Raw genomic sequence first — 20,793 nt, 5'->3', positions numbered from 1 at the left:
AAGCGTGACCCCCCCCCCCACAACCCCCTTCAACCTACATTAGTAGCTAACCTCCCCCATGCTACTTTCCCAAAGAATCGAGCAGGCGGAAGAGCCCCAGAAACCTGCAGTAATGTTATACTGGTACTTTCATTTGAGGTGTAAGAGGTTTTAAACACCTGCTACCTGATGGAAGGTATGATATCGGTGAGAAATGTGCTACCTTTTACCTGTAAAGTGGCATCTCCAGTAAATGGCTTACTTGCCTTACACTTCTGTCCGTGGGTAGGGTGCATTCAGAAGTAAAAGTGATCACATTTTAGGCACTGGAAGTCCCTCTCAACAGAGAATGTCTTCAACAGTGTCTACATCAGGAACACTAGAAGCAGTATACAGTATCATTCTTTAGCTAGTTGGGGCCTGTATTCAACCCTGAGGGCCAATCCTGAATTACTTTGACAAACCTTTTTCTCTGTCATTTAATAGGTGATAAAACTAAGGTGATTAAAGGGGGAGGGGGGATTGAGACCATATATTATGATCCGATGTTCACTCTATCTATAAGAAGAATGTTAGAGAGCCTGCAGCCTAGAGAGGTTGCAGTCAGATTCAGATGTTTGTTGTTTGTTCTGTTTGTCCCTAGTGGTTCTTTGTTTTCTTTTAGACAGATTTTTTGTTTGAGGTTCTTTTATTAATCTCTTTTATTACCTTGTGATGTTTTTTGATCTCCTTTATGTTAATTCTTTACTGCACTTTAAATAAAGTTTGATTTGATTACAATTTGATTCCTCCCATAGAGATGAATTACAAGCTGATATATGACCACTCCACTGCCAGTCATTTGAGAAATATCTTATAATACCACAAAGAATGACTCCTTCAGGAGGATCAGAGATGGCTCGTGACCACCAGGACAAAAAGCACTAACAGGATTTGAGATCAACCTGAGATGGCATGGTAACATGAGAAGGATGAAGTGTGTGTGAGTGTGTGTGTGTGTGTGCACGCGCATGTGTGTGTGTATGTGTGTGTGTGTCTGTCTGTCTGTCTGTCTGTCTGTCTGTCTGTCTGTCTGTCTGTCTGTCTGTCTGTCTGTCTGTCTGTCTGTCTGTCTGTCTGTCTGTCTGTCTGTCTGTCTGTCTGTCTGTCTGTCTGTCTGTCTGTCTGTCTGTCTGTAAGCAATAATGTGTGTCTGTGTATGGGTAGTTAACTGAAAATGGGCTATAAACAAGTTTTTAACTTTATTCACTATTAATCAAAATGACCCAAATGCCTTGTAGGTTAAAATGTTAAATGCACTGTAGAGCTACTACAAATGTAGAATGCAAACTTAGACTAAATGTTTCAAGGATGCTTTGCCAAATGAATAATCTGTCTCTGATATTTCACAGCCTAAAATAAATTGTATTTTCCTTTCTTCTCCATCGCTCATACTTCACTACAAAGTCGTTACACTGAAGATGAATATTCACTGTTGGTACAATCCAGTTTGTGCATGTGTATCACTCACTTGCTCTACCAACAAGCTTCAGTTAACCCAACCTCAATCCAGTCTAGAACCCATAGCTTCCGTCTGCCATATCCACTGGACCTGAGTCTGAGTGGTCTGAGTAGTAAGACATTAGTTACCCCCAGTAAAGACAGACTACATCTGCACTGGTTCCCCTTTGAGGATGATGCTGGATCGATCCATCAGCCAGTCAGGCCTCTAATCTCGTCCGTCACCCAAGCTTGGCTCCAAGGCCACTATGGTTTCAACCCACAACAGCAATCCATTGTCCCAGCTCAAGGAGCCTAGCAGTCACATGAGCTGGTGAGGGGGGGGACATGGATCTAGCTAAGAGGAATCTTGGCAAAAGGCTGACAGGGTCTATCACACTATAATAAGGCAGCCTTTCTATATGTCCTCCTCATCAACCCTGTTATTTTGATATCCAAAAGGAGAAAGGGTCGCATCTCCTGCAGACACACTGTGAGTCCAGTCCCAAACCTTGTAAAGGAATTTAGGCCATGGTGCTGGTTCTGTTCAGTTATTGTTGCTTGGCTACTGAACAACTATAACATAAGAACTGGCTACTAGAACACAAGCACAATAACTTTTCTCTGTATTCTACACGTGTACTACATTGAAAATGTCTCAAATGAACTTCAAATAGCCAAAGTCAAGAGACGGTTGATGCTAAATGATCAAATCAAGTAACAGGGCAATTTACTTAAAAACATAGGTCCAAAATAAAAAAAGAGATAAATCAATGCAAAAATGTATATATAATGTATATAATGTATATATATACATTTTTGCATTGATTTATCTCTTTTTTTATATATATATATTTATTCATGTGTGTGTGTGTGTGTGTGTGTATGCGGTTTAAGTTTCTCAGTGCGACTAAAGTCTATAGAGTTAACAAAGTTATTGGGTTGATCAGGGGAACAGGCAGTCTTATATTTCAGTGGACAACAACGGGGGTCTGTTTTAATGGCAGAGGTAATTACTTTTGTTATGAAAGATATCCTTTTCCAGTTCATCAGGGAGAATTTATTAAACCAATAAGTCTCTGAGCTTCCAGATATTAATGACAGTGTAAAACAGTCTGTCGGCTTGCCCTGACCTGGGATGGGACTGATGCGAATTGGCAAGCTCAGCAGGAATGCAATCACCCGGCACTGGAGAAGGGGGCTCAACTAACAGTGTCTCTCCGGACAGCATTTGGTTTAATGTAGTATTCTAGTTGGCAAACAGAGGAGGGACTAAACAGTGGTTTAATAGCTAATATACAGGTAACTACCAAAATATTGGAAACACGTGTAAATGAGGGATACAAAGTATATTGAAAGCAGGTGCTTCCTCACAGGTGTGGTTCCTAAGTTAATTAAGCAATTAACATCCCATCATGCTTAGGGTCAAGTACAAAAATGCTGGGCAGGCCATTATTATGGCAAATTTTGGGGGCTACCATGGCTATGCCCCCATCCACCGGGCATGAGTGGTCACTGAATGGTTTGATTAGCATGAAAATGATGTAAACCATATGCCATGGCCGTCTCAGTCAACAGATCTCAACCCAATTGAACACTTATGGGAGATTCTGGAGCGGAGCCTGACACATTGTTTTCCACCACCATCAACAAAACACTAAATTATGGAATTTATTGTGGAAGAACGGTGTTGCATCCCTCCGATAGAGTTCCAGACATAGAATCTATGCCAAGGTGCATTGAAGCTGTTCTGGCACGTGTTGGCCCAACGCCCTATATAGAAGTTATGTTGGTGTTTCCTTTATTTTGGCAGTTACCTATAGAAAAAAAAGATGGTGAGTAAGAAAAGGTAAGTTGTTTTTCATGACAGTATCCAGTAACATCATGGAAAACTTGGATCAAAAGGCTTCAAGTTGTCTTTATGTGGGCTGGAAGTACACTATTTCCTGGAAAAAAAAGTCTCATAGCAAGTTTGACTACTCTGTTCATATCTAAGGCACTCTTAGGCCTTAAAACATAACTAATGAGAAGGGGGCATAAATCCTTACTCAACATCGACTAGTCTAACCCATTATCCCAGAGGTGTGGTTCGGGAAGGGGAGAGGTGCGCCACAGAAAAACCCTTTGGAGTCTCTTTGTGTCTGTCTGCCTCTCTCTTGGTGGCTCTGGAGAACGAGTCTCTACAGATCAGTATCACCATCTCCCTGTCAGGCCCATCTTCAACAGGGGGGCCACTAGAACCAAAACACTATTCATAATCCACAACCCATAACCCCATCCTCAGAAACGCTGCTGCTGCTCTTTTCATGTCTCCTGTCTGTCAGCGAACAGGAAATGAGAGCAGAATGCAGTAGGCCACTCTGTTTCATTTCATAAGAAGGGTGGCTGTGCCCTCCACTGGCAGAGCAGCTCAACTGTTGATCTCAGAGCTGAGAGGTTAGACTAGAGGTGACAGCTCATGTCAGGGGGATTCAGGGAAGGCAAGGAGGTAGAGCAATCCGACCAGTTTTCTCTCCCCAGTAGGCTTACTCTTCACCACTGTCCACATCTATCTATTTGTCTCACTCTCAGCAAGATCCACCAGTAAGAGACTGCCTGACACAGGATTTGTTTGAAATGTTAGAATATTCATATTGGAATTGCTCATTTTAGAAATGCCTTTTTTGTTGTTGTTGTTGTATCTTTATAATGTTAATGTGTTTTGAAGTATTTTGACCTGTAGAGAAATGAACCTTGCTAGGGAGTAGCTGAGCTCAACTGGTAGGGGCTGGGGTTATAACATAAGTCCTGCCCCTTCCTAAGATGGGGGGATGAGAGGGTATAAAACATATAGCGGTGCCCAGTCATGCAGAAGGAAGACTAAAGCCCTGGGTGCTACATGCTGTATATGTCTACTGCTGAGTTCCCCACATAGATCTTTAGAAAAAAACATGTGGTCACGGTGAGTAAACAATGAAGCGCTGCAAATGTTGTGTGTCGTGAATGCCGAAGCAGGGAATTTTAGTCATGAAATGTTGCATCTTGGTCCAGGCGTATTGTTTTGATCAAAGCGAGAGATTTTCGTTAGGCCTTGATTATGATTATTGTTATGTAATTGGTGATGTAATTGATCAATGTATGATGATTCTCAGGGATAGTATCCACACAATGAAAAATGTGCTAGTAATGCACTGACATTTCATATGACTAAGATAATTGTTTTTCAAAAGCTTGAGAATGATTTTTTGTCATCTAAATAAATGTTTGCTGTTGATACTTATGTTGAAGAATACATACTATCTGATAAAATAGCTGACAGTTCTAGTCTTAGCATTATGTTGAATGCTTCCTATTGGGTTTATTTGGCACTCTGTCTTGATTCTTCCTCTTGATGTAACACAATTGATATGATGGTGACATCTTCGATTTATGCACTGAGGACATCAAATATGATATGGATGAGAAGAATATGGACTTAACGTATGTTTATGACAGACTTATCAATCCACAATGAAATTTCACTTCCATCTGCAAAACTGTATCTCAACTTGAATCATACACTTGAGATTGGACTAGGGATATAATTGAACCTTGTTATAAAACATTTGATATTAACCTATGTTTCCGTCCATCTTTTGATATACATCTTCTTTATCTGCAGAAATCTTTTAATTGCTTCTGTAATTGTCTTTTTGGCAACAACAATTTCAACTGCTCCTGTGGAAGGTATGGAAGTAGCTCGTTGAATCCAAGTTGTATTCATTGGGATATTTGAACAGGTAAACAACTCAATGCCTTCTTCCTTCAGAGAAAGAGCCGGAGGAGATAGAGGTAGAGGACGGTGAAGAGGAACTCTCAGAAGAGGAGGAGGGTATGAGATGGGAGGGAGGGAGGTTTGGGGAAGGATGAGGGAGTGGGGATGGGGGGGTTAGAGTCATGTGTCAGGATACCATAGGACTAGCTAGTGCTGGTACGACGAAGAGAATGGGCCTAGCCTAAATGTGACAAAGTAAGCTATTAACAAACCAAAAATAATGCCCCCCCCAGGTTAACAGATTTCAAAACAAAGATCAATGCAGTCTTTTCTGATTATAAAATTAGGTAAAGAATACATAGAGTGAGAGTGTAGAAATGTCTAATATAACAAAATAAATTCTATGGAACTAATAAAAAAGGACTAACACTCTTTAAAGAAATGATAAAGTAATTTCTGAAGTGCACTCAGACCTTTAAAGTTAATACCAATTTCCTCCACTCAAGCAGAAGGATATACACTCTTAGAAAAAAAGCTGGTATCTAGAACCTAAAAGGGTTCTTCGGCTGTCCCCATAAAATAACCCTTTGAATAACCCTTTTTGGTTCCAGGTAGAAACCTTTTTGGTTCCAGGTAGAACCCTTTTGGAACCCTTTTTTCTATAAGTGTAACCTTTCAGGACCAATTTTTGTATAATTTTTCGGGCACCTTCCCATTTGTTTCAATAGAGGGAACGACGTCTTCTAAATATGTGTGGAGCACAGACTTCTGGGAAGTATAGAATACGAGCATATATTTATGAAATGTCTCAACTTACTTTTCTTTTCAGATGATGATGACTCCAAGAGTCAGGAAAAGAATATGGGTGAGAAGTTAACAACTTGCCACCAATGAATAGAACATCTCTAACCTTTGTGCATAAACCAACGCCTACTTGTGTGACTAAAGTCCCATTTTGAGAGTAAACTTATGTAAACGGTTCAACTAAGCATAAATTTGTTTTTCCTGTTTGAATGTTTTGCAGAATATTTCCTTAACACTTTTCAAAGACAAATGGGCCTTATTAGTTCTAAATACAAACAAAATATAAAATAGTGAAATAGTGGAAATGTGAATATGATAAAGCTGCAAAACAGGACATAAGAGTACATTTAAAGTAAAATCTCACATATTGTTGGTATAAAACTATCATTAATCATAAGTATGTGCATGTGCGCATGCATGTAAACCTAAAATCCTCTCTAATAGGGTATAATACCAGATGAAAGGTTTTTTATTGATAAAGACAATCATACAGAATCTCAAAAAGAAGTATGTTCCTTTTCCCTTCTCTTCCCTCAAGGAATTGGAGCACAGCAAGCTACCACAGTATCTAAAGGCCTGGGTAAGACACATCTAATCCTCTCTTAGCTCAGGGGATAGGGCTTTATGTTAACAACAGAATAGCTCTTAATTCAGTGAGTTCAACTCTGAGAAGTTCTTAGTGCAAAGTGGGGAAGTTGTCTTGAGTATAGACTTTAATCTGGTAAATGCTGCAGATATTTGGCAGATTTTTCTATTAGATGGCCTATCAGGAAAGTTAATTATATGATATACATCATTCTTGAAATCAGACCATTTGAGACATTTCTGTTGAAGCTTTCTTCCATAAAAGTGAGTTAAACTCACTGCAGAAGTCTGCAATATGTTTGATTCTTACAATACAGGATACATATTTGTAAAGGACTGTATTGAAAGATTTTCAATGGACTGTTAAATAAGCTTGTCTAGACTTAAAGGCTGGTTTCCTTCTAGGTTTAAGCGCTCAACCTGGCACCTCATTCCAGGGCGAAGCTCCGAATGGTAAGGGAGGACTTCCTTCATAACAGTCAATCCAAATACAATTTGTACATTTGAAAAATATTTTATAGGAACCCATTCATTTCCTTTACTGGTTTGGTAAGCGTACAGGCTGTAAGTTGGTTGTGTAATTGGTTATAAATGGGTATTGTGTGTAGGCTGATCTTGTAAATGTATTAAGGGCATTTCACATCAGAATTAAGACAAATCAGAAAAGAAAAGTCTTACGATGACTCTCAACATAAAATCCCTCACGAATTTGTGCACCCCTTCTTCCTGCAGGACATAAACTCAATGGGGATAGTGCCATGCAAGCTGGGCCTGACCGTGAGTCAAGCTCCATAATATGTGGCCGTTTTTTTATTATTTATTTCAACAAAAACTGTCTTACAATCTTACATATATATTTTCCTACGTGATATTGAGAAAATGTTGTTTGCTTTGTTACAGCATCAAGCAGTACCTCAATATCAGAGGGAAGCAATGGTTAAACATGAACTATAAATCGGATTTGTGTTAGAAGAATTAGGCCATATCATTGCATTTCCATATTAATTATGCGTAATAGAGATCTGGCACATGGACTGAGTTAAAGGGAAATTCCGCCACTTTTCAATTTTCATTATCTCCACCACCAAACTAGTGTCTACCTAAGTGAAAACAACGCGTTTCTATGATCTGTGGTTAAAAAGATAAGAAGATTCTAAAAAATGCTTCTCTGTGACATCACAGGGTAGGATTAAAAGTTTTTTAAAAACTGCAATGAGTTTCTAGCCAGAGGGAGGGTGTTTTCTTGCTCCCCATGTCACCGTGAATCTCATAGTGTTTGAAAATCATTGATTTTGATGATGTCAAGGGGTAGAACTTTTTAATTCTATATTTTTTTACAAAGTGCAGAAATGCACCGTTTTTACATATGTAGACACTGGTATTGTGCTGGAGAAAATGAAATGAGGTTGGAAAGTGGGGGAATTGCCTTTTAACACAGGAAGCCCAATTCTGATATTTGTGCAACTTATGAATTGAATTGGATTTATTTGGGTAAAGACACAGAGAACAAAATGTACAATATGGACCTAAAAGATAGCACTTAAAAGGGGCGGCAGGTAGCCTAGTGGTTAGAGTGTTTGGCCAGTAACCAAAAGGTTGCTGGATCGAATACCCGAGCTGACAAGGTAAAAATCTGTTGTTCTGCCCCTAAACAAGAAACTTATTAACCCACTGTTCCCTGGTAGGCTGAATTGTTCTTAACTGACTTGCCTAGTTAAATTAAGGTTAAATATATATACATTTGAATTAAAACACTTGTTTCCAAAGTGTTCCTTGATGGTGATAACACATATAATGAAGACAAAACAATCATATAACATTCATTTATATTGACATCCTAAAAAGTGGCACTATACATTTTGACCAATCACATGAATTCTTTTGACCATATTTGGGCAAAATATTAGAATTGGGGTGCCTGTGTAAACGCAGCCATGGTGGAATACATTTGTGGAATGAATGGCCTGATGAGTTCCTATCTGCTTCAGGTAATGGTGGTGGTGGAGGAGGAGGAGGAGGAGGAGGGGGTGGTGGTGGTGGAGGAGGAGGAGGTGGAGGAGATTCACATACTTCACCATCTGACCCCAGCTCCCATGGTAAAGCCTTGTTCTGTCATCTTCTCCATGTTATTACCACTTTATTCTGAACTGTCATGTTAAGTGATACAAGTTTTGTTTAAACAATCAGTTTTTACTTATTTCTTAACAACCCCTGTCTTTCAGATGCTTCTTTGCCAGGACATGCAGGCTCCTCTTTAGATACCAGTATTGCAGGTCAAATGACTTATTATGAATGTTTAATTATTAATCAAGTCATATAATATTTGAAGTGATATCTCTATTGAAGTTATCTAATAAACAGTGGTAAGTCTTTATCTTCTGTAATTTGATGAAAAGTGTTTTGCCTTCAATGCAGGTCACAGTTTGGATCCGAGTCAAACAGGTAACGTAACACCCGCTCTCTCCACAAGCATTAAAGTAGACCAAAAAAACACCTGGATGTTTTACAAGCTCTGTCTGGATGGCGGTGGTTTGTCTCTATTGGGGAGGTTGAACTATTGATCTCTTGGCAGGTGCAGGGGCTCATGGCAGTTCAGTGTCACACGTGCAAGCCCCAGGTAATCTCTCTGCCTTGCCTTGGTTCAATTCTATAACAATAGTCCAATAATGCATGACATAAAACCTGGATGAATCGTATTAACAGTAAATCAACATGAATCTCTTTGCTGAAGCTGAATTTCAACATAATTATTTTAGGAAAAGTGGTTGTCCACCCAGGAACAGGGGTTGTCCACCCAGGAACAGGGGTTGTCCACCCAGGAACAGAGGTTGTCCACTCAGATACAATCTCTCACGGTAAGTCATCTTGGTCTACATTTGAAGAGTTTATTTCCAAAATGCATTTGTGTTTTTTCATCAGACAGTATTGCTTATGGGTATATACTTATGGGTACATATAAGTTTGTGCAAAATATGTCTGTTCTCATATTTTACATTTATAGATTTTAGATGTGTATCAAAATGTGTTTTTTTTGCTAAATGATTATATCCATTGTTTAGCTGGAATGGAATGTTTGTATGCTGTTTACTGTGGTTGTCTCACCTAGCTATCTTTAGATCAATACACTTACTGTAAGTCGCTCTGGATAAGACCATCTGATAAATGACTCAAATGTAAAATGCTAATGTTTTACCTACATATCTCATATTACTGTACATTTATTTATAAAACTGTTAGTTATTTGTTACATTTGACTGTGCAAAACCTAGCAGTACTACTTCTTTCTCTGAGAGAATTTTGAATAAAAACATAATTTGTTGTTGATGTCATTGAACAACCCCACGCCCTGATTAGACAAAAAAAACACACCCATCTCTTTCAGAATTTCTTTAAACAATAAAAGCTAATTTCCCAACATTTTTAAAAATGAAAATGGATAAATAGCTTTATTTGAATGAAACTCTTCATTTGTTTGTATAAACATATCTCAATGGTCCCTTGCAGTGATTAACTTAGTCTTATGTTCAATGTGTTTACCCTATAGGCTCAATGGGACAAGCAGGAGGGAGCTCCACTCTCATCATTATCCATGAGGCTCATCCACAGCCTGCAGGTATCATTCACTACATAAAGCCACAGAACGTTCTGGAGACAGACCTGTGACAAACAAACATATGCAGTTATGAGTTATAACGACCAATAATAATATCACTCAGTCATGTGTAGCAAACCGGTAACTAAAAATCACGTGAATGTGTGGGTTTGGATAAGGACCATTGATAACACATAGTCAGGAACACTTTGTCTTTAATATTTTATTTTAGTGTCAGCCCATCAACAAATGGGCTAACACTAAACATTATTATGGTAAACATTATTATTAGGCTGCAGTCAAATGGCCAAATCGCCCTCTAGTGGTCTCATGGGTGTGTCATTAATATTTTTCATAATTTCATAAATAATAAACATAATTTTTGAAAACAAGCCTTAAAATCCAGTGTTTCTAGGTCAAACAGTTGTGTTATATTTCAGTCTTCTGTGATGTGTATATGAAGTCTAATATTGGGATGCAAACTCAAAATGTAATACATTTCAACTCTATATCTGACATGGTACAGGTGTCAAAATGTTTTAAGCCCATAACCATGTGTGTGAGGTGTATACTTCTTAGGAGGCTGCTGAGGGGAGGACGGCTCATAATAATGTCTGGGATGGAGTGAATGGAATGGTATGAAACACATAGAAACCATGTGTTTGATGTGTTCAATATAATTCCATTGATTCCATCCCAGCCATTACTAATAGCCCGTCCACCACAATGAAGTTGCCACCGGCCGCCTGTGGTATACCTTGTTTCAAAGTAGATCTGTTTAAGACTACCAAGAAACACTGTTTGACCCAGATTTACCCCACTGCAGTAAAAGGTTATTCATAATTTATATTTCCAAGACACTCTGTATGTAATGTACAGTATGTAAAGTACATCACAAATATGATCCACAACTAGCATGCTTACAATGTTTAAATCAAGGCATCATTATATTGTTATTACAGGTGGCATCATTGTATTGTTATTACAGGTGGCAGCATTGTATTGTTATTACAGGTGGCATCATTGTATTGTTATTACAGGTGGCAGCATGGTATTGTTATTACAGGTGGTATCATTGTATTGTTATTACAGGTGGCATCATTGTATTGTTATTACAGATGGCAGCATTGTATTGTTATTACAGATGGCAGCATTGTATTGTTATTACAGGTGGCAGCATTGTATTGTTATTACAGGTGGCAGCATTGTATTGTTATTACAGGTGGCAGCATTGTATTGTTATTACAGGTGGCAGCATTGTATTGTTATTACAGGTGGCAGCATTGTATTGTTATTACAGGTGGCAGCATTGTATTGTTATTACAGGTGGCAGCATTGTATTGTTATTACAGGTGGCATCATTGTATTGTTATTACAGGTGGTATCATTGTATTGTTATTACAGGTGGCATCATTGTATTGTTATTACAGGTGGCAGCATGGTATTGTTATTACAGGTGGTATCATTGTATTGTTATTACAGGTGGTATCATTGTATTGCTATTACAGGTGGCAGCATTGTATTGTTATTACAGGTGGCAGCATTGTATTGTTATTACAGGTGGCAGAATTGTATTGTTATTACAGGTGGTATCATTGTATTGTTATTACAGGTGGCAGCATTTTATTGTTATTACAGGTGGTATCATTGTATTGTCATTACAGGTGGCAGCATTGTATTGTTATTACAGGTGGTATCATTGTATTGTTATTACAGGTGGTATCATTGTATTGTTATTACAGGTGGTATCATTGTATTGTTATTACAGGTGGTATCATTGTATTGTTATTACAGGTGGCAGCATTGTATTGTTATTACAGGTGGCAGCATTGTATTGTTATTACAGGTGGCAGCATTGTATTGTTATTACAGGTGGCAGCATTGTATTGTTATTACAGGTGGCAGCATTGTATTGTTATTACAGGTGGCATCATTGTATTGTTATTACAGATGGCAGCATTGTATTGTTATTACAGATGGCAGCATTGTATTGTTATTACAGGTGGCAGCATTGTATTGTCATTACAGGTGGCATCATTGTATTGTTATTACAGGTGGTATCATTGTATTGTTATTACAGGTGGCATCATTGTATTGTTATTACAGGTGGCAGCATGGTATTGTTATTACAGGTGGTATCATTGTATTGTTATTACAGGTGGTATCATTGTATTGCTATTACAGGTGGCAGCATTGTATTGTTATTACAGGTGGCAGCATTGTATTGTTATTACAGGTGGCAGCATTGTATTGTTATTACAGGTGGTATCATTGTATTGTTATTACAGATGGCAGCATTGTATTGTTATTACAGATGGCAGCATTGTATTGTTATTACAGGTGGCAGCATTGTATTGTTATTACAGGTGGCAGCATTGTATTGTTATTACAGGTGGCATCATTGTATTGTTATTACAGATGGCAGCATTGTATTGTTATTACAGATGGCAGCATTGTATTGTTATTACAGGTGGCAGCATTGTATTGTTATTACAGGTGGCATCATTGTATTGTTATTACAGGTGGTATCATTGTATTGTTATTACAGGTGGCATCATTGTATTGTTATTACAGGTGGCAGCATGGTATTGTTATTACAGGTGGTATCATTATGTTGTTATTACAGGTGGTATCATTGTATTGCTATTACAGGTGGCAGCATTGTATTGTTATTACAGGTGGCAGCATTGTATTGTTATTACAGGTGGCAGCATTGTATTGTTATTACAGGTGGTATCATTGTATTGTTATTACAGGTGGCAGCATTGTATTGTTATTACAGGTGGTATCATTGTATTGTTATTACAGGTGGCAGCATTGTATTGTTATTACAGGTGGTATCATTGTATTGTTATTACAGGTGGTATCATTGTATTGTTATTACAGGTGGTATCATTGTATTGTTATTACAGGTGGTATCATTGTATTGTTATTACAGGTGGCAGCATTGTATTGTTATTACAGGTGGCAGCATTGTATTGTTATTACAGGTGGCAGCATTGTATTGTTATTACAGGTGGCAGCATTGTATTGTTATTACAGGTGGCAGCATTGTATTGTTATTACAGGTGGCATCATTGTATTGTTATTACAGATGGCAGCATTGTATTGTTATTACAGATGGCAGCATTGTATTGTTATTACAGGTGGCAGCATTGTATTGTTATTACAGGTGGCATCATTGTATTGTTATTACAGGTGGTATCATTGTATTGTTATTACAGGTGGCATCATTGTATTGTTATTACAGGTGGCAGCATGGTATTGTTATTACAGGTGGTATCATTGTATTGTTATTACAGGTGGTATCATTGTATTGCTATTACAGGTGGCAGCATTGTATTGTTATTACAGGTGGCAGCATTGTATTGTTATTACAGGTGGCAGCATTGTATTGTTATTACAGGTGGTATCATTGTATTGTTATTACAGGTGGCAGCATTGTATTGTTATTACAGGTGGTATCATTGTATTGTCATTACAGGTGGCAGCATTGTATTGTTATTACAGGTGGTATCATTGTATTGTTATTACAGGTGGTATCATTGTATTGTTATTACAGGTGGTATCATTGTATTGTTATTACAGGTGGTATCATTGTATTGTTATTACAGGTGGCAGCATTGTATTGTTATTACAGGTGGCAGCATTGTATTGTTATTACAGGTGGCAGCATTGTATTGTTATTACAGGTGGCAGCATTGTATTGTTATTACAAGTGGCAGCATTGTATTGTTATTACAGGTGGCAGCATTGTATTGTTATTACAGGTGGCATCATTGTATTGTTATTACAGATGGCATCATTGTATTGTTATTACAGATGGCAGCATTGTATTGTTATTACAGATGGCAGCATTGTATTGTTATTACAGGTGGCAGCATTGTATTGTTATTACAGGTGGCATCATTGTATTGTTATTACAGGTGGTATCATTGTATTGTTATTACAGGTGGCATCATTGTATTGTTATTACAGGTGACAACATGGTATTGTTATTACAGGTGGTATCATTGTATTGTTATTACAGGTGGTATCATTGTATTGCTATTACAGGTGGCAGCATTGTATTGTTATTACAGGTGGCAGCATTGTATTGTTATTACAGGTGGTATCATTGTATTGTTATTACAGGTGGCAGCATTGTATTGTTATTACAGGTGGTATCATTGTATTGTTATTACAGGTGGCAGCATTGTATTGTTATTACAGGTGGTATCATTGTATTGTTATTACAGGTGGTATCATTGTATTGTTATTACAGGTGGTATCATTGTATTGTTATTACAGGTGGTATCATTGTATTGTTATTACAGGTGGCAGCATTGTATTGTTATTACAGGTGGCAGCATTGTATTGTTATTACAAGTGGCAGCATTGTATTGTTATTACAGGTGGCAGCATTGTATTGTTATTACAGGTGGCAGCATTGTATTGTTATTACAGGTGGTATCATTGTATTGTTATTACAGGTGGTATCATTGTATTGTTATTACAAGTGGCATCATTGTATTGTTATTACAGGTGGTATCATTGTATTGTTATTACAGGTGGCATCATTGTATTGTTATTACAGGTGGCAGCATTGTATTGTTATTACAGGTGGCATCATTGTATTGTTATTACAGGTGGCAGCATTGTATTGTTATTACAGGTGGCAGCATTGTATTGTTATTACAGGTGGCAGCATTGTATTGTTATTACAGGTGGTATCATTGTATTGTTACAGGTGGTATCATTGTATTGTTATTACAGGTGGCATCATTGTATTGTTATTACAGGTGGCAGCATTGTATTGTTATTACAGGTGGCAGCATTGTATTGTTATTACAGGTGGCAGCATTGTATTGTTATTACAGGTGGCATCATTGTATTGTTCTTGCAGGTGGCATCATTCATACATTTGATGCTGCTGGCTATCAGACTGAGGCTCCAAGTAAGTGCATCCTGACACTAAAGAAGCAGACAGACACTATCACCATGAATGGAAAAACATCAGTTTACAATAAATTACATAAATGAAGAATGAACAACACAGGCACACAACTGTATAGATGTAAGATCTTAATTTGATCAATCTCTGGTTGCTGAACATTTTCCTGCATCGCAGGAAATGCCAATGAGCTTTGTGATAAATATAAATTCCATAAAAACCCACACTAATACACGGTTATATTAACAGTATTGCACTTTTCACGTAGCCTACTTTTGGCCAGCTAATAGCCTAACCACCGATAAAGCAACATTATGGACTAAAAGTCAAAATCGTGTTGATGCAGGATTATTTTTGCTGTGACAATATACACTACCGTTCAAAAGTTTGGGGTCACTTAGAAATGTCCTTGTTTTTGAAAGAAAATCACATTTTATGTCTATTAAAATAACATAAAATTGATCAGAAATACAATGTAGACATTGTTAATGTTGTAAATGACTATTGTAGCTGGAAATGGATGATTTTAATGGAATATCTACATAGGCATATAGAAGCCCTCTATCAGCAACCATCACTCCTGTGTTCCAATGGCACTTTGTGTTAGCTAATCCAAGTTTATCATTTTAAAAGGCAAATTGTTCATTAGACAACCCTTTTGCAATTATATTAGCACAGCTGAAAACTGTTGATCTGATTAAAGAGGCAATAAAACTGGCCTTCTTAGACTAGTTGAGTATCTGGAGCATCAATATTTGTGGGTTTGATTACAGGCTCAAAATGGCCAGAAGGAAAGACCTTTCTTCTGAAACTCGTCAGTCTATTCTTGTTCTGAGAAATTAAGGCTATTCCGTGCAAGAAATTGCCAAGAAACTGCAGATCTCGTACAACACTGTGTACTAATCCATTCACAGAATAGCACAAACTGGCCCTAACCAGAATAGAAAGAGGAGTGGGAGGCCCCGGTGCACAACTGAGCAAGAGTACAAGTACAGTAGAGTGTGTAGTTTGAGAAACAGATGCCTCAAGTCCTCAACTAGCAGCTTCATTAAATAGTACCCGCAAAACACCAGTCTCAACATCAACAGTGAAGAGGCGACTCCAGGATGCTGACCTTCTAGGCAGAGTTCCTCTGTCCAGTGTCTGTGTTATTTTGCCCATCTTAATCTTTTCTTTTCATTGGCCAGTCTGAGATATGGCTTTTTCATGGCAACTCTGCCTAGAAGGTCAGCAACCCGGGGTCGCCTCTTCACTGTTGATATTGAGACTGGTGTTTTGAGGGTACTATTTAATGAAGCTGCAAGTAGTACACAGCGTTGTGTGAGATTTTTCTTGGCAGTTTCTTGCATGGAATAGACTTCATTTCTCAGAACAAGAATAGACTGACGAGTTTCATTTTGACATTTAGAGCCTGTAATCTAACCCACAAATGCTGATGCTCCAGATACTCAACTAGTCTAAAGAAGGCCAGTTTTATTTATTTATTTTTTATTTCACCTTTATTTAACCAGGTAGGCTAGTTGAGAACAAGTTCTCATTTGCAACTGCGACCTGGCCAAGATAAAGCATAGCAGTGTGAACAGACAACACAGAGTTACACATGGAGTAAACAATTAACAAGTCAATAACACAGTAGAAAAAAAAGGGGAGTCTATATACATTGTGTGCAAAAGGCATGAGGAGGTAGGCGAATAATTACAATTTTGCAGATTAATAACACTGGAGTGATAAATGATCAGATGGTCATGTACAGGTAGAGATATTGGTGTGCAAAAGAGCAGAAAAGTAAATAAATAAAAACAGTATGGGGATGAGGTAGGTAAAAATGGGTGGGCTATTTACCGATAGACTATGTACAGCTGCAGCGATCGGTTAACTGCTCAGACAGCAGATGTTTGAAGTTGGTTAGGGAGATAAAAGTCTCCAACTTCAGCGATTTTTGCAATTCGTTCCAGTCACAGGCAGCAGAGAACTGGAACGAAAGGCGGCCTAATGAGGTGTTGGCTTTAGGGATGATCAGTGAGATACACCTGCTGGAGCGCGTGCTACGGATGGGTGTTGCCATCGTGACCAGTGAACTGAGATAAGGCGGAGTTTTACCTAGCATGGACTTGTAGATGACCTGGAGCCAGTGGGTCTGGCGACAAATATGTAGCGAGGGCCAGCCGACTAGAGCATACAAGTCGCAGTGGTGGGTGGTATAAGGTGCTTTAGTGACAAAACGGATGGCACTGTAATAAACTGCATCCAGTTTGCTGAGTAGAGTGTTGGAAGCAATTTTGTAGATGACATCGCCGAAGTCGAGGATCGGTAGGATAGTCAGTTTCACTAGGGTAAGTTTGGCGGCGTGAGTGAAGGAGGCTTTGTTGCGGAATAGAAAGCCGATTCTTGATTTGATTTTCGATTGGAGATGTTTGATATGAGTCTGGAAGGAGAGTTTACAGTCTAGCCTCTTTAATCAGCACAACAGTTTACAGCTGTGCTAACATAATTGCAAAAGGGTTTTCTAATGGTCAATTAGCCTTTTAAAATTATAAACTTGGATTAGCTAACACAACATGCCCTTGGAACACAGGAGTGATGGTTGGTGATAATGGGCCTCTGTACACCTATGTAGATATTCCATAAAAAATCAGCCATTTTCAGCTACAATAGTCATTTACAACATTAACAATGTCTGCACTATATTTCTGATACATTTTATGTTATTTTTAATGGACAACAAAAATATATTTGATTTAAAAAACAAGGACATTTCTAATTGACCCTACATTTTTTAAAGGTAATGTAGGTCAAATTAAGATCCAACATATGTATGTAATACTTTTACAGGTACTGGTACAGTGGGGCAAAAAAGTATTTAGTCAGCCACCAATTGTGCAAGTTCTCCCACTTAAAAAAGATGAGAGAGGCCTGTAATTTTCATCATAGGTACACTTCAACTATGACAGACAAAATGAGAAAACAAATCCAGAAAATCACATTGTAGGATTTTTAATGAATTTATTTGCAAATTATGGTGGAAAATAAGTATTTGGTCACCTACAAACAAGCAAGATTTCTGGCTTTCACAGACCTGTAACTTCTTCTTTAAGAGGCTCCTCTGTCCTCCACTCTTTACATGTGTTAATGACACCTGTTTGAACTTGTTATCAGTATAAAAGACACCTGTCCACAACCTCAAACAGTCACACTCCAAACTCCACTATGGCCAAGACCAAAGAGCTGTCAAAGGACACCAGAAACAAAATTGTAGACCTCCACCAGGCTGGGAAGACTGAATCTTCAATAGGTAAGCAGCTTGGTTTGAAGAAATCAACTGTGGGAGCAATTATTAGGAAATGGAAGACATACAAGACCACTGATAATCTCCCTCGATCTGGGGCTCCACGCAAGATCTCACCCCGTGGGGTCAAAATGATCACAAGAACGGTGAGCAAAAATCCCAGAACCACACGGGGGGACCTAGTGAATGACCTGCAGAGAGCTGGGACCAAAGTAACAAAGCCTACCATCAGTAACACACTACGCTGCCAAGGACTCAAATCCTGCAGTGCCAGACGTGTCCCCCGGCTTAAGCCAGTACATGTCCAGGCCCGTCTGAAGTTTGCTAGAGAGCATTTGGATGATCCAGAAGAAGATTGGGAGAATGTCATATGGTCAGATGAAACCAAAATATAACTTTTTGGTAAAAACTCAACTCGTTGTTTTTGGAGGACAAAGAATGCTGAGTTGCATCCAAAGAACACCATACCTACTGTGAAACATGGGGGTGGAAACATCATGCTTTGGGGCTGTTTTTCTGCAAAGGGACCAGGACGACTGATCCGTGTAAAGGAAAGAATGAATGGGGCCATGTATCGTGAGATTTTGAGTGAAAACCTCCTTCCATCAGCAAGGGCATTGAAGATTCAACGTGGCTAGGTCTTTCAGCATGACAATGATCCCAAACACACCGCCCGGGCAACGAAGGAGGGGCTTCGTAAGAACCATTTCAAGGTCCTGGAGTGGCCTAGCCAGTCTCCAGATCTCAACCCCATAGAAAATCTTTGGAGGGAGTTGAAAGTCCGTGTTGCCCAGCAACAGTCCCAAAACATCACTGCTCTAGAGGAAATCTGCATGGAGGAATGGGCCAAAATACCAGCAACAGTGTGTGAAAACCTTGTGAAGACTTACAAAAAACATTTGACCTCTGTCATTGCCAACAAAGGGTATATAACAAAGTATTGAGATAAACTTTTGTTATTGACCAAATACTTATTTTCCACCATAATTTGCAAATAAATTCATAAAAAATCCTACAATGTGATTTTCTGGATTTTTGTTGTTGTCTCATTTTGTCTGTCATAGTTGAAGTGTACCTATGATGAAAATTACAGGCCTCTCTCATCTTTTTAAGTGGGAGAACTTGCACAATTGGTGGCTGATTAAATACTTTTTTGCCCCACTGTATATTGGTAGCTTTCTTGCATTAATACTTGCACTTGTCTTTTCTTTCTAGCACTGAATTTCTAGCACTGACTTTACTAGCACTGACTTTCCTAGCATTGACTCTCCTAGGATTGACTTTACTAGCACTGACTTTCCTAGCACTGACTCTCCTAGGACTGACTCTCCTAGGATTGTCTTTACTAGCACTGACTTTCCTAGCACTGACTTTCCTAGGACTGACTCTCCTAGGATTGACTTTACTAGCACTGACTTTCCTAGCAATGACTTTACTAGCACTGACTTTACTAGCACTGACTTTCCTAGCACTAACTTTACTAGAACTGACTTTACTAGCACTGACTTTCCTAGCACTGTCTCTCCTAGGATTGACTTTACTAGCATTGACTTTACTAGCATTGACTTTCCTAGCAATGACTTTACTAGCACTGACTTTACTAGCACTGACTTTCCTAGCACTAACTTTACTAGAACTGACTTTACTAGCACTGACTTTCCTAGCACTGACTCTCCTAGGATTGACTTTACTAGCACTGACTTTCCTAGCACTGACTTTACTAGCATTGACTTTACTAGCACTGACTTTCCTAGCACTGACTCTCCTAGGTTTGACTTTCATAGAACTGACTTTACTAGCATTGACTTTCCTAGCAATGACTTTACTAGCACTGACTTTACTAGCACTGACTTTCCTAGCACTAACTTTACTAGAACTGACTTTACTAGCACTGACTTTCCTAGCACTGACTCTCCTAGGATTGACTTTACTAGCACTGACTTTCCTAGCACTGACTTTACTAGCATTGACTTTACTAGCACTGACTTTCCTAGCACTGACTCTCCTAGGTTTGACTTTCATAGAACTGACTTTACTAGCACTGACTCTACGAGCACTGACTTTACTAGCACTTACTTTCCTAGCACTGACTTTCCTAGCACAGAATTTCTAGCGCTGACTTTACTAGTGTTGACTTTCTAGTACTGACTTTCCTAGCACTGACTTTCTAGCACTGACTTTACTAGCACTGACTTTCCTAGCACTGACTTTACTAGCACTGACTTTGTAGCGCTGACTTTCTAGTGCTGACTTTACTAGCACGGACTTCCTAGCACTGACTTTCTAGCACTGACTTTCCTATCACTGACTTTCTAGCACTGCCTTTCTAGTGCTGACTTTCCTAGCGCTGAATTTCTAGCACTGACTTTACTAGCACTGGCTTTCCTAGCACTGAATTTCTA

The 20,793-nt window shown here is 38.6% G+C and overlaps 1 protein-coding gene across 1 annotated transcript in view; it reads left to right on the top strand.

Moving 5' to 3' along the window:
* The first annotated feature begins 4,388 nt into the window (after nucleotides 1-4,388).
* The window catches only part of si:ch211-80h18.1 (uncharacterized protein LOC555593 homolog), a 28,780-nt gene continuing 12,375 nt past the window's right edge, over nucleotides 4,389-20,793 (top strand). Inside the window, exons 1-15 of the mRNA XM_024395090.2 lie at nucleotides 4,389-4,399; nucleotides 5,099-5,163; nucleotides 5,246-5,308; nucleotides 6,021-6,056; nucleotides 6,534-6,575; nucleotides 6,986-7,033; nucleotides 7,313-7,357; nucleotides 8,569-8,676; nucleotides 8,803-8,853; nucleotides 8,996-9,022; nucleotides 9,153-9,197; nucleotides 9,337-9,365; nucleotides 9,408-9,435; nucleotides 10,125-10,193; nucleotides 15,058-15,108. Coding sequence (XP_024250858.1) covers nucleotides 4,389-4,399; nucleotides 5,099-5,163; nucleotides 5,246-5,308; nucleotides 6,021-6,056; nucleotides 6,534-6,575; nucleotides 6,986-7,033; nucleotides 7,313-7,357; nucleotides 8,569-8,676; nucleotides 8,803-8,853; nucleotides 8,996-9,022; nucleotides 9,153-9,197; nucleotides 9,337-9,365; nucleotides 9,408-9,435; nucleotides 10,125-10,193; nucleotides 15,058-15,108 — 718 coding nt within the window. The remainder of the gene's footprint in view (nucleotides 4,400-5,098; nucleotides 5,164-5,245; nucleotides 5,309-6,020; nucleotides 6,057-6,533; nucleotides 6,576-6,985; nucleotides 7,034-7,312; nucleotides 7,358-8,568; nucleotides 8,677-8,802; nucleotides 8,854-8,995; nucleotides 9,023-9,152; nucleotides 9,198-9,336; nucleotides 9,366-9,407; nucleotides 9,436-10,124; nucleotides 10,194-15,057; nucleotides 15,109-20,793) is intronic.

This window comes from Oncorhynchus tshawytscha, linkage group LG31, assembly GCF_018296145.1.
Source record: "Oncorhynchus tshawytscha isolate Ot180627B linkage group LG31, Otsh_v2.0, whole genome shotgun sequence".
NCBI classification, from domain to species: Eukaryota; Metazoa; Chordata; class Actinopteri; order Salmoniformes; family Salmonidae; genus Oncorhynchus; species Oncorhynchus tshawytscha.
Note: the sequence above shows the minus strand (reverse complement) of the source record. Positions and strands in the feature narration are given on the sequence as shown.